The sequence below is a fragment of the Kryptolebias marmoratus genome, linkage group LG17, assembly GCF_001649575.2.
Source record: "Kryptolebias marmoratus isolate JLee-2015 linkage group LG17, ASM164957v2, whole genome shotgun sequence".
In the NCBI taxonomy this organism is placed as follows: Eukaryota; Metazoa; Chordata; class Actinopteri; order Cyprinodontiformes; family Rivulidae; genus Kryptolebias; species Kryptolebias marmoratus.
This window is the reverse complement of record NC_051446.1, coordinates 25150318-25163467: the sequence shown is the minus strand read 5'-3', so window position 1 is coordinate 25163467 and position 13150 is coordinate 25150318. Positions and strand designations below refer to the sequence as shown.

General features: G+C 43.1%; 1 protein-coding gene across 2 annotated transcripts in view; it reads left to right on the top strand.

Annotated features, from left to right (window-relative positions):
* The window catches only part of LOC108228704 (corticotropin-releasing factor receptor 1), a 59124-nt gene extending 48401 nt beyond the window's left edge, over positions 1–10723 (top strand). Inside the window, exons 11-15 of one of the 2 annotated variants that reach the window (XR_005234350.1) lie at positions 2880–2965; positions 3148–3283; positions 4190–4231; positions 6925–7925; positions 8853–10723. Coding sequence is in view for 1 of the 2 variants with exons in the window: in XM_037980995.1 (XP_037836923.1) it covers positions 2880–2965; positions 3148–3283; positions 4190–4231; positions 6925–7065 (405 nt within the window). In the remaining variant the exon portion in view is untranslated. Of the gene's footprint in view, positions 1–2879; positions 2966–3147; positions 3284–4189; positions 4232–6924 lie in introns of both variants that reach the window. The other variant, XM_037980995.1, reaches the window with a different exon arrangement.
* The last annotated feature ends 2427 nt before the right edge of the window (positions 10724–13150 follow it).

The window sequence follows — 13150 nt, the reverse complement described above, 5'->3', positions numbered from 1 at the left end:
CCTGTCTCACTTTGGCTGCAGGTGTCTCCACACCTGTCTCACTTTAGTTGCAGGTGTCTCCACACCTGTCTCACTTTGGCTGCAGGTGTCTCCACACCTGTCTCACTTTAGTCGCAGGTGTCTCCACACCTGTCTCACTTTGGCGGCAGGTGTCTCCACACCTGTCTCACTTTGGTCGACCGGCCATTTTACCAGCCATGCACGTGAAAATAGGCCTTGATTTTTAAAACCTGGCTGCTGAAATCGTGGCCGCACGGTCGGCTGGTCCCTCCCCGTTTACTAACCTCAGAGTGACTGTTGAGGATGACTCTCAGCTACTACCACACCAACCTGCAGCTGTAAATCTGTGAAAACATGTTTTTCCTCAGACAGTTTCCGCCGTGAAAGAAGCAAAGATTTTACAGACAAAGTTCAGTTAAATTAAAGTCGACCTTTAAAACTTAGCGTTTGATCGGTTTTGCTTCATGTCACCTGTGTGACATCATTCCACCACAGAAAGTCGTTTTTTGGCGTTTTTGATGATTTTGCAGAGCCGGTGACTCATCCTGCCCCGGAGTACCCACGCCGGCTTCGTGTCTAATTAAAGACTTTGTTTTAAATGTCACATTTCAGCAGAGATGGTCCGGCGTGGTGGAGTGAGAGCGATGGAGTCGCTGCAGGCGGAGCTTCTTCAGGAACCCGCTGAAAGGTGCAGCAACCAGACAAACAGGCAGGAGGACGGCGTTTTGTCAAATATAAAAAACAAAGTGGTGCAAAAACAGAGAGCAGCAGAGTGAAGAAGAAAAAACAGAATCAGAAAAAAAACAACAGATGATCTGAAGATGGAGGTCCAACACTGTTGTTCTGTGTTAGGATCTTCACTTCCTGTTTTATTTTGTAGCGTCAGTCTCTTGTCAGTTTCATGTTCCTGACCTTTGTCACACCTGGTCCTGTTTGTAATCAGCACACCTGTTCCTCACCTCATGTTCACCTGATCCAGGTGTCCAGGTGTGCCTTCGTGTGCTGCCAGTTCCTCACGTCGCAGCTGGTTCTGTTTCTGGTTTCCTTCTTTTTTCCTCTATGTTTCCTCATCTTTCCTCCTGGTTTCCTCCATCTTTCCTCCTGGTTTCCTCCATCTTTCCTCCTGGTTTCCTTCATGTTTCCTCCTGGTTTCCTCCATGTTTCCTCCTGGTTTCCTCCATGTTTCCTCCATGTTTCCTCCATGTTTCCTTCTTGTTTCCTCCATGTTTCCTTCATGTTTCCTCCTGGTTTCCTTCATGTTTCCTCCATCTTTCCTCCTGGTTTCCTCCATGTTTCCTTCCTGGTTACCTCCATCTTTCCTCCATCTTTCCTCCATCTTTTCTCCATCTTTCCTCCTGGTTTCCTCCTGGTTTCCTTCTTGTTTCCTCCATGTTTCCTCCATGTTTCCTGCATGTTTCCTTCATGTTTCCTCCATGTTTCCTCCATGTTTCCTGCATGTTTCCTTCTTGTTTCCTCCGTCTTTCCTCCTGTTTTCATCCATTTTTCCTACCTTTTCCTTCTTGTTTCCTCCTGGTTTTCTTCTTGTTTCCTCCTGTTTTCCTCCGTGTTTCCTCCATGTTTCCTCCTGGTATGAACCCCTCTCCCCGGCTCCATCCTGTGAAATGTTTTCCTGTAATCATGAATGCGTCGGCGCATCGTCGTTAGTGTTTTCACATCAGGTGTAATTTGGTGGATCGCAGCAGCTCTTAAGGATCTCTGCTATTTTTGGCTTCTGTCCACCTGCCGTCTCACAGAACCTGCTTCTCCTGCCAGAACTGCTGTCTTTCAGACAGTTTGGCCTCGTTCCTGCTCAGTTTCAGCCTGAGCGTCACTGCCAGCCACTGGTGGACTGACCTTCCCACATCGTCTTTACTTATCCGGAAAATACAACAAAAAAAATCATCTGTTTCAGAGGCGCTCCTTTGAACTGTTTCTGTCTCCCCCTCCAGCGCACATCTGCCTCATTCAATATCTCTCTGCTGCTTTGTTTGGAACGTCTCCAGCCTTGCGTCGTCCTGGGGTTCGGGTCCCGCAGGGTCACCAGCGGGTCGTCGGGATGTTCTGTTTCTCCTGCGAGGGTTGTGAACTCTGAATGCCTTCATATAGGATGTTGTTGAAGTTGTTAGGATGAGCAGGAACGTGTGTGTGGTCCTGGAACGCCAGCTGTACGTTTGTTCCAGCCAAGGTCAGGTCGTCTCGCAGTGGAAAATATTCTGACGTCTATTTTTTCCTCCGTGTTACGTCATCGCCTGCAGTTACAGGAGCGATTGATTTTATCGCTCATCGCCGAGCCGAGAGATAATCTCAGGCAGCGCTTCTGCCGCAGCGAAGCCCCAGTTTTTATCTGCGTTATCCGCCATGTTGTCTGTCGGAGGAGAGCGCCACGCTGTCAGGGAAACATCTGGACGGATGCGTCACGTCCTCCACTTTCCTGCTGGACTCGGGGATCACAGAGGCAGTTAGATTGTTGCTAACATTGATTGGCTGTGGCGGCCATCTTGAATCTTTCTGGGTTTTATTAAAATCCATCCTGTTGGTCAGGAGATATTTCGCTAACAGGCCGACAACTGATTAGCCTTTGGAGTCAGCTGGCTTTTAAGATGGCTGCCAAAGCTACTGAACCGTAGCAAACAGAAAAAAGACGTGGTTTTAGCCGTGAGTCATCCTCTGAGGGCTGACTGAAGATGTTTGGTAAAATGAGTGAAATGCTGGGCCTGTAATTTAGGATATTTGTAATCTTTTCCAGACTTGCAAACATCTGCAGTTTTATTATCTGAAAGGCTTAAAGAGCCTTTTTAAATGCAATTAAAAAGGTTTATCAGCTGAGCGAGGCAGAATAAAGATGTTAAACCCAAACTCTGTGTTCGATTTACCCACAGATCAACTTCATTTTCCTCTTCAACATTGTCAGAATCCTGATGACCAAACTGCGAGCTTCTACGACATCCGAGACAATCCAGTACAGGTGAATTTACTGCTGCTGAAGGTGCAATAAATACGCTGCCGAGCCGAGCCAACACACCTTGAATTATTCATGTTCCGCCCCCCTCCCTCCTCGGGCGAAGCGACCCTGAAGATTCTTTGTAACAAACTTGGAGCTGAGATTTTCTGTCACGGCTGTCTGATCTACGTTCTGCTCGTCTGCAGGAAAGCTGTGAAGGCGACGCTGGTTCTTCTTCCTCTCCTGGGAATCACCTATATGCTGTTTTTTGTCAACCCGGGCGAAGACGAGATCTCTCAGATCGTCTTCATATACTTCAACTCGTTTTTGGAGTCGTTCCAGGTGCAGTTTGTTGCAGCACATCCTCATTTCTGTGTAAAATATAAATAAAAACAGAAAGCAAAGACCTGCAAACCTCCTAAACCCACAGTTCGTTCACAAAGGAACATTTCAAATGTTGAAACTAAGAAATTGGATCTTTTTTTGGACAAAATGAAGTAATTTTGAATTTCATGGCAGCAAAACATCTGAAAAAGTTGGAATGAGGCAACAAAAAGCTGTGTTAGGGTTAGTGGAACGAATGAGAAGCAGCTGAAGGAGCATTTTTCAGCTGATTAGGTTAAATATCAGCAGGTCAGGAAGAGGACTGAGGATAAGACGAGCATTTAGAGGCTGAAGATGAGCAGAGGGTCACCAGGCTGACAGGAAGTGTCTGACAACAGAGGAACACTTTCAGAATAAAGTTCCTGAATCAAAGACTCTGAATCTCCATCATCATCTGTAGAAACCTCTGAGGTCAAAGGTCAAGGCTGGTTCTGGTTCTGTAAACACAGTTCACCGTGCTTCTTAAAGCTCTATCAGGCAAAGAACAGATGTGTCTCCTCTGGACCAAAGAGGAGAGCCTGCCTCTCTGATGGTATGGGGGTGCATTAGTCCAGGTTTTAGAACAACAGAATGGGACAACCTCAGGTCCAGATGTTTACAGACTGATGGCAGAAGAAGAGCAGAAACATCTGGAACATCTTGCTGCCGTCAGGTTTCTTAGTTTCAACATTTGAGACGTTGACTGTGTTCCGTTGTGAATTAAATCTGGTTTTAGGAGATTTGAAAATCGTTGTGTTTTGTTTTTGTTTGCGTCTTAAACGACGTCCCGACTTCGCCAGAATCGGGTTGTAATTGTAACGATGGTGGAGCAGATAATAATGATGATATTTTATCCTCTCTTTATCTCCTCCTCCTCTCACGCAGGGCTTCTTCGTCTCAGTATTTTACTGCTTCCTAAACAGTGAGGTAAGCAGATTTATATTGGCTCATTGAGTCCTCCCCAGTGAGACACAGGCTCGTCCTCCCCGTCCTCAGGCTCGTCCTCCCTCCCCTTCAGAGGCTGTTTGCTGTGTGTTTTCGCAGCTTGAGGAACATTTATTTAGGGCACAATTAGGACTTGTCATGTGCCGACATAAGTGACATGGCTTTCTACGCTGCGTGACAGTGTCAGACCTCGTTTGGTTCCAGAGAGAAACGAGGGGTGAAACACGCATCCATGAAGGCGTTCGCTTCGTTTTACAGCCGTTTAAATCATGAGCAGCAGCTTTATTTTCCTGTGCGTGAAGCAGCGGCTACTTCAGATAACTCAAGACTTTTATCTCTAATTTTCAACTGAGATCACTGTCAGATTCACGTCACAGCAGAAATATTATGATTTACCTGCAGGAGGTGCACCTGAAGGGCTACAGCTAGGCTAGCTGGCTAAAAGCTGCAAAAGGCTAGCTAGCAGCAGCTAAAAGTGGCAAAAGGTTAACTAACAGCGGCTAAAAGTGGCAAAAGGCTATCTAGTGGCAGCTAAAAGTGGCAAAAGGCTAGCTAGTGGCGGCTAAAAGTGGCAAAAGGCTAGCTAGCAGCAGCTAAAAGTGGCAAAAGGTTAACTAACAGCGGCTAAAAGTGGCAAAAGGCTATCTAGTGGCAGCTAAAAGTGGCAAAAGGCTATCTAGTGGCAGCTAAAAGTGGCAAAAGGCTAGCTAGAGGCGGCTAAAAGTGGCAAAAGGCTAGCTAGTGGCGGCTAAAAGGGCCAAAGGCTAGCTAGCGGCGGCTAAAAGGGGCAAAAGGCTAGCTAGCGGTAGCTAAAAGGGGCAAAAGGCTAGCTAGCGGTGGCTAAAAGTGGCAAAAGGCTAGCTAGCGGCGGCTAAAAGGGGCAAAAGGCTAGCTAGAGGCTGCTAAAAGGGGCAAAAGGCTAGCTAGCGGTGGCTAAAAGGGGCAAAAGGCTAGCTAGCGGTGGCTAAAAGGGGCAAAACGCTAGCTAGAGGCTGCTAAAAGGGGCAAAAGGCTAGCTAGAGGCTGCTAAAAGGGGCAAAAGGCTAGCTAGAGGCGGCTAAAAGTGGCAAAAGGCTAGCTAGCAGCAGCTAAAAGTGGCAAAAGGTTAACTAACAGCGGCTAAAAGTGGCAAAAGGCTATCTAGTGGCAGCTAAAAGTGGCAAAAGGCTATCTAGTGGCAGCTAAAAGTGGCAAAAGGCTAGCTAGAGGCGGCTAAAAGTGGCAAAAGGCTAGCTAGTGGCGGCTAAAAGGGCCAAAGGCTAGCTAGCGGCGGCTAAAAGGGGCAAAAGGCTAGCTAGCGGTAGCTAAAAGGGGCAAAAGGCTAGCTAGCGGTGGCTAAAAGGGGCAAAAGGCTAGCTAGCGGCGGCTAAAAGGGGCAAAAGGCTAGCTAGAGGCTGCTAAAAGGGGCAAAAGGCTAGCTAGCGGTGGCTAAAAGGGGCAAAAGGCTAGCTAGCGGTGGCTAAAAGGGGCAAAACGCTAGCTAGAGGCTGCTAAAAGGGGCAAAAGGCTAGCTAGAGGCTGCTAAAAGGGGCAAAAGGCTAGCTAGAGGCGGCTAAAAGGGGCAAAAGGCTAGCTAGCGGTGGCTAAAAGGGGCAAAAGACTATCTAGAGGCAGAATGCTGACGCTGATTTTGTTATATTTCTGTGGGGAAAATATTTGTAAATAAGTTGAATAGTTTAAAAAGTCTAAAAGTTACAAAAACCTAAAGTCTCATCCCCCGTCTCCTGAATGAGCTGAAGGTTTTTGATGGATGAACGGCTAAAACAGCAGAAAAATAAAACTAACCAGGAAACAGCAGCCTTGATGCTGAATCAGCAGAAACACAGCAGAAATGAGTGTTTGAACATCCGCAAAGCATTCATTGTTAATCTGTGAGCAGGAAGATGGTGGAGTAAATTGATTTTTCAGGTTTTTAATTGACTTAAATCTAAAGGGGCAGCTTGATATGACAAATCCAATTATTCCCTCCAAAGTTTCAGTCAATACCCTCTTTGCTAAATAGACTTTAATTGTGCCAGCTGAGCCACAAACTGCCCACCAAGGTAAACGTCAGGCAGAAAGACCCGGTCCACAAATTAATCATCCCCAGTTATTCCTCCACAGCGTGTGGACGTTAGCATCGGTTAGCGGGCGGCGCGGTGAGAGATGAGTGAACCGCGAGTCGCTCGAACAAAAGCCTCAACCAGCAGCAGGATTGATTTTGTGGTTTGTTTCAGAGCGAGGAGAAAGCAGAGAGATGAACAAAGGATGCCTGCAGTCACATTCAGGAGGAAAAGAAAACATTTAGATTTAATCCGGATTCAGGCCTGAAGCCAAAAGTTATTTTCAGACAGAAAATATTCATTTCAGCTGCTGTTTCTGGTGAAACATGATTTATTAAACTACTGCTGAAAGCTGCTGAAGAGGCTGAAACTCAGCTGAACAGAAGCTAAAATGAGCAAAACAGGCAGGAAAACAGCTGCTAAAAGGAGGAGAGCACCAGCTAAAAGCTCAAAGCAGCTAACAGACGTTAAAATCTGTTTTATGGCCTGCCACCAAAGGGCGGGTGATTCTGTTTTTGCCGTTTCTGTTTGTCTGTGTGAGTCAGCCTTATTCAAGATGGCCGCCACAGCCAGTCGCACCAGGTGGCTTTAAAACGCTGAGCCTTCCTCGTTCACATGGAACTCTGTTCTCAGGTCCGCTCGGCCGTCAGGAAGCGGTTCCACCGCTGGCAGGAGCAGCACTCCATCCGGGCCAGGATGACCCAGGCCATGTCCATTCCCACCTCGCCGTCTCGGGTCAGTTTCCACAGCATCAAGCAGTCCACGTCGCTATGAAAGAGGACAAGAGGACACCCGCCTCTTTGGGACGAACCTCCAGCCGCCGCCATCTTTCCACCACATCGGCGGCGTCCACTAAAAGCCTTTCTGAGCTGGGACAAAGAGACGCCGTGTCTGTCCCCGAAACCTCAGGAGGGACATTACTCAGACTTTCTGGACAAATGGATGGGGACAGGGGGGAAAGGACATTGCAGACTTTGCAGTTTGAAAGGTTAGAGGATGAAAAGATGACCCAGCAGATCCGTTAGACGAATGTACAGAACTGCGCTCAGATCAGTCTCCGTCGGCCGCAGAAGCGTCTGTTCCTGTTTTCTTTTCATCGGTGGAGAGAACCCGTCCCAGAGGACGTCCCCTCCATGTGGGACGGAGACGAACTTGTTAAATGTTCAGGTTTTTGTTCTGTTTGTCTGCTTGTGGCGTTTCTTGGGTCTGTTTCGGTGCAGCGGAGCTTTTTTCATCGACTTTCCAAGAACGACATTCCACATTTCTGTCTGAAGAGTTTTGTTCCACAAAACCGAATGTTATCAAAGTGCTGGTTGGTGGCTCCGCCTGGGAACAGACACTGAGTCCTTTAACTTTATTCCATGCTTATTGTTTTGGCCCAGATGTTTTGCTCAGTAATGTTAATCACTTCCTGGATTCAAACCAACCAAACGCAGGAGAGCTCGCCCTGTCATGGCTGCCAAGTTTCCATCTATTTGTGTTGGGATTTGGGCCATTTTTTTTGGATAATGTGGCCTAAATATGCACCAGAAAGCAGATCTGGTTTGTTTGCAGCACCTGGTTTCAGGATGATTTTAATCCAGGTGAAGCTGAGTTGGATTATTTCTTCTTGGATTAACCTGGGACACGAGATGGTAAGCACATTTAAAAAAAAATGTAATTATTCATGTTACAAATCTGTTCTGTGTACAAAAAGGACAAATGTTTGTTTTCCTTAAATCAAATTTGGATTTCAGTTTAAAAAAATGTTCTTAAATCTGCATTTCTTTATTTTCCGGCCTCTCAGCAGCAACATTAACTGTAAACATGAGAATGTCTGTCTGTAAACACAAATAAACCAAACAACAACTTCAGATAATTATAGAATTAAATTATATATTTGTAAATATTCTGTTAATAGCACAAGTCACCAAAAGACAAACATATTGCCCACAAGGACAAAATAGATCAATTTGTAGTTATTCTTAATAAACATTAAAAAATGTTGCTGACTCATCCTGAGCTCAGGGCTTTGAGGAGAGGAACGATTTTATTATTTTTGTTTCATTATGTTTGTTTATTCAGTGGGTTAACAAAAAACAAACAACTATATAACAGCTAACAGCTAACTTCCTGTTCCCTGTCAGGGAGGCCGAGGCCCCGCCCCTTCCAAATAAGGCCGGTCTGTTCTGATTGGTCAGCTTCAGTGGCATGATCAGGCTCCACCAATCAGAGAGCAGGAACGTTTGAAGTTGTTTTTTGTTGGTTTACTAAATAAATGAACTAAAATATACAGTTAATGAAACAGAAACATAATATAAAACAGTTATTATTGTTCTGTAGAGATTTTTACACAGATTTTAGCTTCATAAATTATAACTTTTCACAGTTCAGAAAGTTAAGATTTATGGATTTATCTGTCAGAAAAAAACGCTGTAAATATTTGATTAATTTAAACAGGTAAACTATTATTAGACAAACTTCTAAAAGCATAAACTATTAGAGAAAGTAATATTTACTGTCATTCAGCCCTCGATAAGCAGAAAGCCTGATATAAAGTCATAATTTCCTCTTCCCTCCAGGTTAAAATCAACTTCTTGCTGCTGAAGTTCCCGTTGTTTTCATGAGCGTCTCTTGTTGTATCTCAGTCAGAAAGACTGAAAAATCCTTTAATTTATCAGCCAGAAAACCAAAAACCATGAGCTGAACGGTACCAAACTCAGGTGAACGACCCGTTGGATTAAAAACATGAGTTTAAGGTCAAGTTTAACTGAAAAAAGAATTAAAATCTGAGGGATTTAGTGAGAGTTCGGTCTCCTCAGACATTTGATTTGAGTATTTTTGGAACAAAACTCCTCAAAGAGACTTAATGTTGTTACCTGAAGCAGCAGGAAGGTGTTTCTGTGACATTCAGTCGACTTGAACTGTGACACGTTTACTGGTTACCTGTAAATATATAAATATCAGAGCTGGGGTGAATATAAATCCAGGGGGGGTCGTCACAAATATAAACCAAAAAACACAAACCACATCCTGTAAGTCATGTGATCCACCATCCACATTCCTTCGTCCCCGTCTCAACAATCTGCTGCTGAATTTGTCAAAATGTAAACAGAAACTCCTTCATTTTTTATTTGATTTCCTTTAAAGTGATAAGCTATGGTTGTAAAAACAACATGTCAGATTATTAATAATAACTTTCAGATGCCATTATGATGTTTGTTGTTCTGATATCTGTTGTAGCTTTCAGCTGATGGAGCCGTTTGTGGGTAAAAAAAATAACATGTAGACATAAAGTAATGTAAAGAAAGTAACCCAGTAAAAAGAAAGTTAAAGGGATAATTCAGATCTTTGATTCTGTGAGGTTAGCTAACTGCTAATCTGAGCTAATCTGATCCTAGAATGAATTCAGTCTTAAAGACTTCCATAGCTGTTCATGAAAACACAATTTAATAAACATTTAAATGAGCATCAGTTTCAGGTGACGCAGTTTTTTACGTAGAACTCCATGATATGACAATAGCCTTAGCAGCAGCTAGCTTGTAGCACTTCCAGCAGAAATATCGTAACATTCCTGCCGGAATAACTGTGTAATCTGAAACTAATGACGACGTAAAAGTTTATAAATGTGAGTTTAAATGAACCTCTGTAACATGTTTGAGATTCAAGTTTTAAAACAGCAACAACTTTAATCTTAGACTCGTTCATGCTAGCTGTTAGCAGCTCCGGCTCACTTTATTCCTTTAACACTTTATTCCTTTAACTCTTTATTCCTTTGTTGCTTTAATCCTTTAACACTTTAATCCTTTAACACTTTATTCCTTTAACTCTTTATTCCTTTAACTCTTTATTCCTTTAACACTTTATTCCTTTAACACTTTATTTCTTTGACACTTTATTCCTTTAACTCTTTATTCCTTTAACTCTTTATTATTTTAACTCTTTATTCCTTTGGCGCTTTATTACTTAGACACTTTATTCCTCAGATGTTCCTCCACGTCGTTCCCAAGCAGATACTGTTTCGTACCCATCTCTTTATCTTTTTTCCCAGTAATCTTGGCGCTAATCTCAAACATTAACTTGCTGCTGATCTCTCTTTATCTTGATTTCTAATTTATTTTTTAATTATTGGCGCAGTCATCCCAGCCTAATTTGAACTAATCTCTAATCAAAAATAAGACATTGTTTATATTCTTTCCACAGAACCCCACTTCCAAAGATCTGAATTATCCCTTTATTGTTATTTTTAAATGCAGATGTTTAATAATGGTAGGAAAACGCAGTGTTCTGTCGCTCCAGTGTTCGGTCTCCATCTTGGTCCTGTGGTTTAAATGGTGAAGCACCAAATCACTCCATTATTTATTGTTATTTATTGTTTTAAATATTGTTATTTTCATACTTGAAAAAAAAAAGCTGTCAGGAGACAATAAACTATGTTGCATTTGACTGAAAACGTTTCTGACGTTTTTATTTCTGGGGCACAAAAACCAGCAGAGCTTCCAGAACCGTGTCCAGGTTCTGCTCCCGTTTTGTCTCCGCCGTCCCTCGAGACGAAAGCAAACAAGAACATTTTGAGTGTCGTGTGATTCTCTGCAGCTCTCTGTGTGTTTTGTCTCTGAGGGAAACATCGGCTTTTAAATAAGAGCTTTCTGCCCAAGTGAACATTCCCCATTTTCTGCCCCAGCCGGAAAACGCTGCAGCGCGAGCCGCAGAAATCCACTGTGACAGTTTTCACAAGTGCTTCCGAGGGATTTAAGGCTTGTGGCGCCACCATGATGCTTAATTGGATGTGAACTTTCATGCGAGCGCTTCCAGAGAACACCAGGGTTAGCCTTCGCTCGCGGAGACGCTGCGGGGCAGAGAAGTCGTCCTTCCAGTCAGACTCAAACCTGCTCCATCAGCTCCAGAGCAGCAGAAAATGTCTTACTGATTATTTTCACATTTTCTGATAAATTGGATGTTTTAAAATGGTTAAAAAATAAACTGCATGCTCTTCTTATTTACAGTCAGATTTACATTTATATGGAAGACGCCCGTCAGGAAGTGGGTCGAACCCGGGGAAAGAATCAGCACCACGATTCATTCATTCATCAAAACCTTCAGCTAGCTGTCTCCTTAGGCTGCTTTTAGCTTTTAGCTACTGTTCTGCTACTTTCAGCTTTTAGCTACCTTTTTGCTACATTTAGCCTTTAGCTAACATAATGTTTTGGTACTTTTAGGTTTTTGCTACTTTAGATTTTATCTTGCTTTTCACTGTTTAGGTCTTAGCTAGCATTTTGCTACTTTTAGCTAGCCTTTTCTTACATTTAGCTTATAGCTAGCCTCTTATTACTTTTAGCCTTAAGCTAATCTTTCGCTACTTTTAGATAACATGTTGATGTTTTTAGCTTTCAGCAAGAATTCTGCAACTTTTAGCTTCTAGCTAGCATTTTGCTGCTTTTAATTGTCCTTTTGCTGCTTCTGTGTTGTAGCTGATATTTTCTTTTAGCTGAATTATTCGATTCTTTGAAGCTGTATTTCCTGGTGGATAAAAAACATTTCTTCACTTTTTCAGGAACATCTGGAGTCAAGGATTTTACATTTTCTCTGAACTAAAATAATAAAAATATTTGAAGTTTCTGTTGTAATAGCTGTTGTTGTTGTTATTGTTGTTGTTTCAGTTTTTCCTTTGATGAGTCAGAACACAAACAGTTCAGTAAAACCTCCAGAATAAAAGCATAAAAGCATCAGACGAGCTCAGAACAGCTGCTTCTGTAAACATCTGGTTACTAAAGAGACGGCTTCATGTAAACAGAGCCGCTCCAGGAATTCATCCGTTCATCTGAATGTTAACACATGAACTCTTCCCCGGGTGTCATCGTGACCATAATCCTCGGAAATAATCTGAACTGCGAGGAAATGTTTGTGAGTCGAGGCCAGCTGCTCCGGTTGCTGCGTTACCGCAACAACTCTGACTACATTATCGCCCGCCGCTGAAAGGACATCAGCAGGCAATGATGTTCCTGCTTCTGCCTTTGTGTGTCTGTTAGCAAAATATCTACTGAACCACTGGACACATTTTAATGAAACTGTCAGAAATTAATCACTGGATGTTCGTCTACAGCTGATTTACTTTTAGAATACGTCTGATTCAAGATGGCCGCCACAGCTAAAGAACCTTAGCAAACACGATGCTGGCTGTAACTCGGTCAGATTTACAGATGTGGAGCTAAAACTTGGTGTGGTAGTAGCTGAGAGTGATCCTGAACACATGCTCTAAACTAACAGTAATCAGTCAGAAAGTTGGATCATTTAAAGCAGCAAACATTTTATTCTCTGTATAAATTTATCATTTTATTGTAGCTGCAAACAGAAACAAGTGTTTTTATGCTTTTGTCAACAAAAATAAATCCTGCTTTAAAATTTAATTTTAAGCTTTAAAGCTTGCAGCTGTCATAACATCAAAATGTAAACAGAATCATTAAGTTGTGTTAATAATCAGAGGTTTTGTGTGAATTCTTCTTTTAGGACAGGAGGGATTTTAAAGCAGAGGCGTAGCGTCACCTGGTGGATTCCTGCTGCCACTGCAGCTCTGCACCATGAAGTGGATTTATTGCAGAAATAAATCATCCTGAAAACATTAAAGGCGGATTCAGCTTTCTGTGGGAAAAGTTTTAAACTCCTGTCTTTCCTTGAAGGAATGCATATCGCCCGCCGCCTTTCCTGCCAGAGTTTCAGACGGAGAACATCTGATGAGGAGAAATGATGAAAATGTTGTCGTTTTAATCAAACCTTCTAAATGATGTTTGGGCTGATAGAGCTCAGAGTATGTGTTGTAGATGACTGTCAGCTACTACCACACCAAAACTTATTTTCTGTTGGATTAGTTGTGGCGGCCATG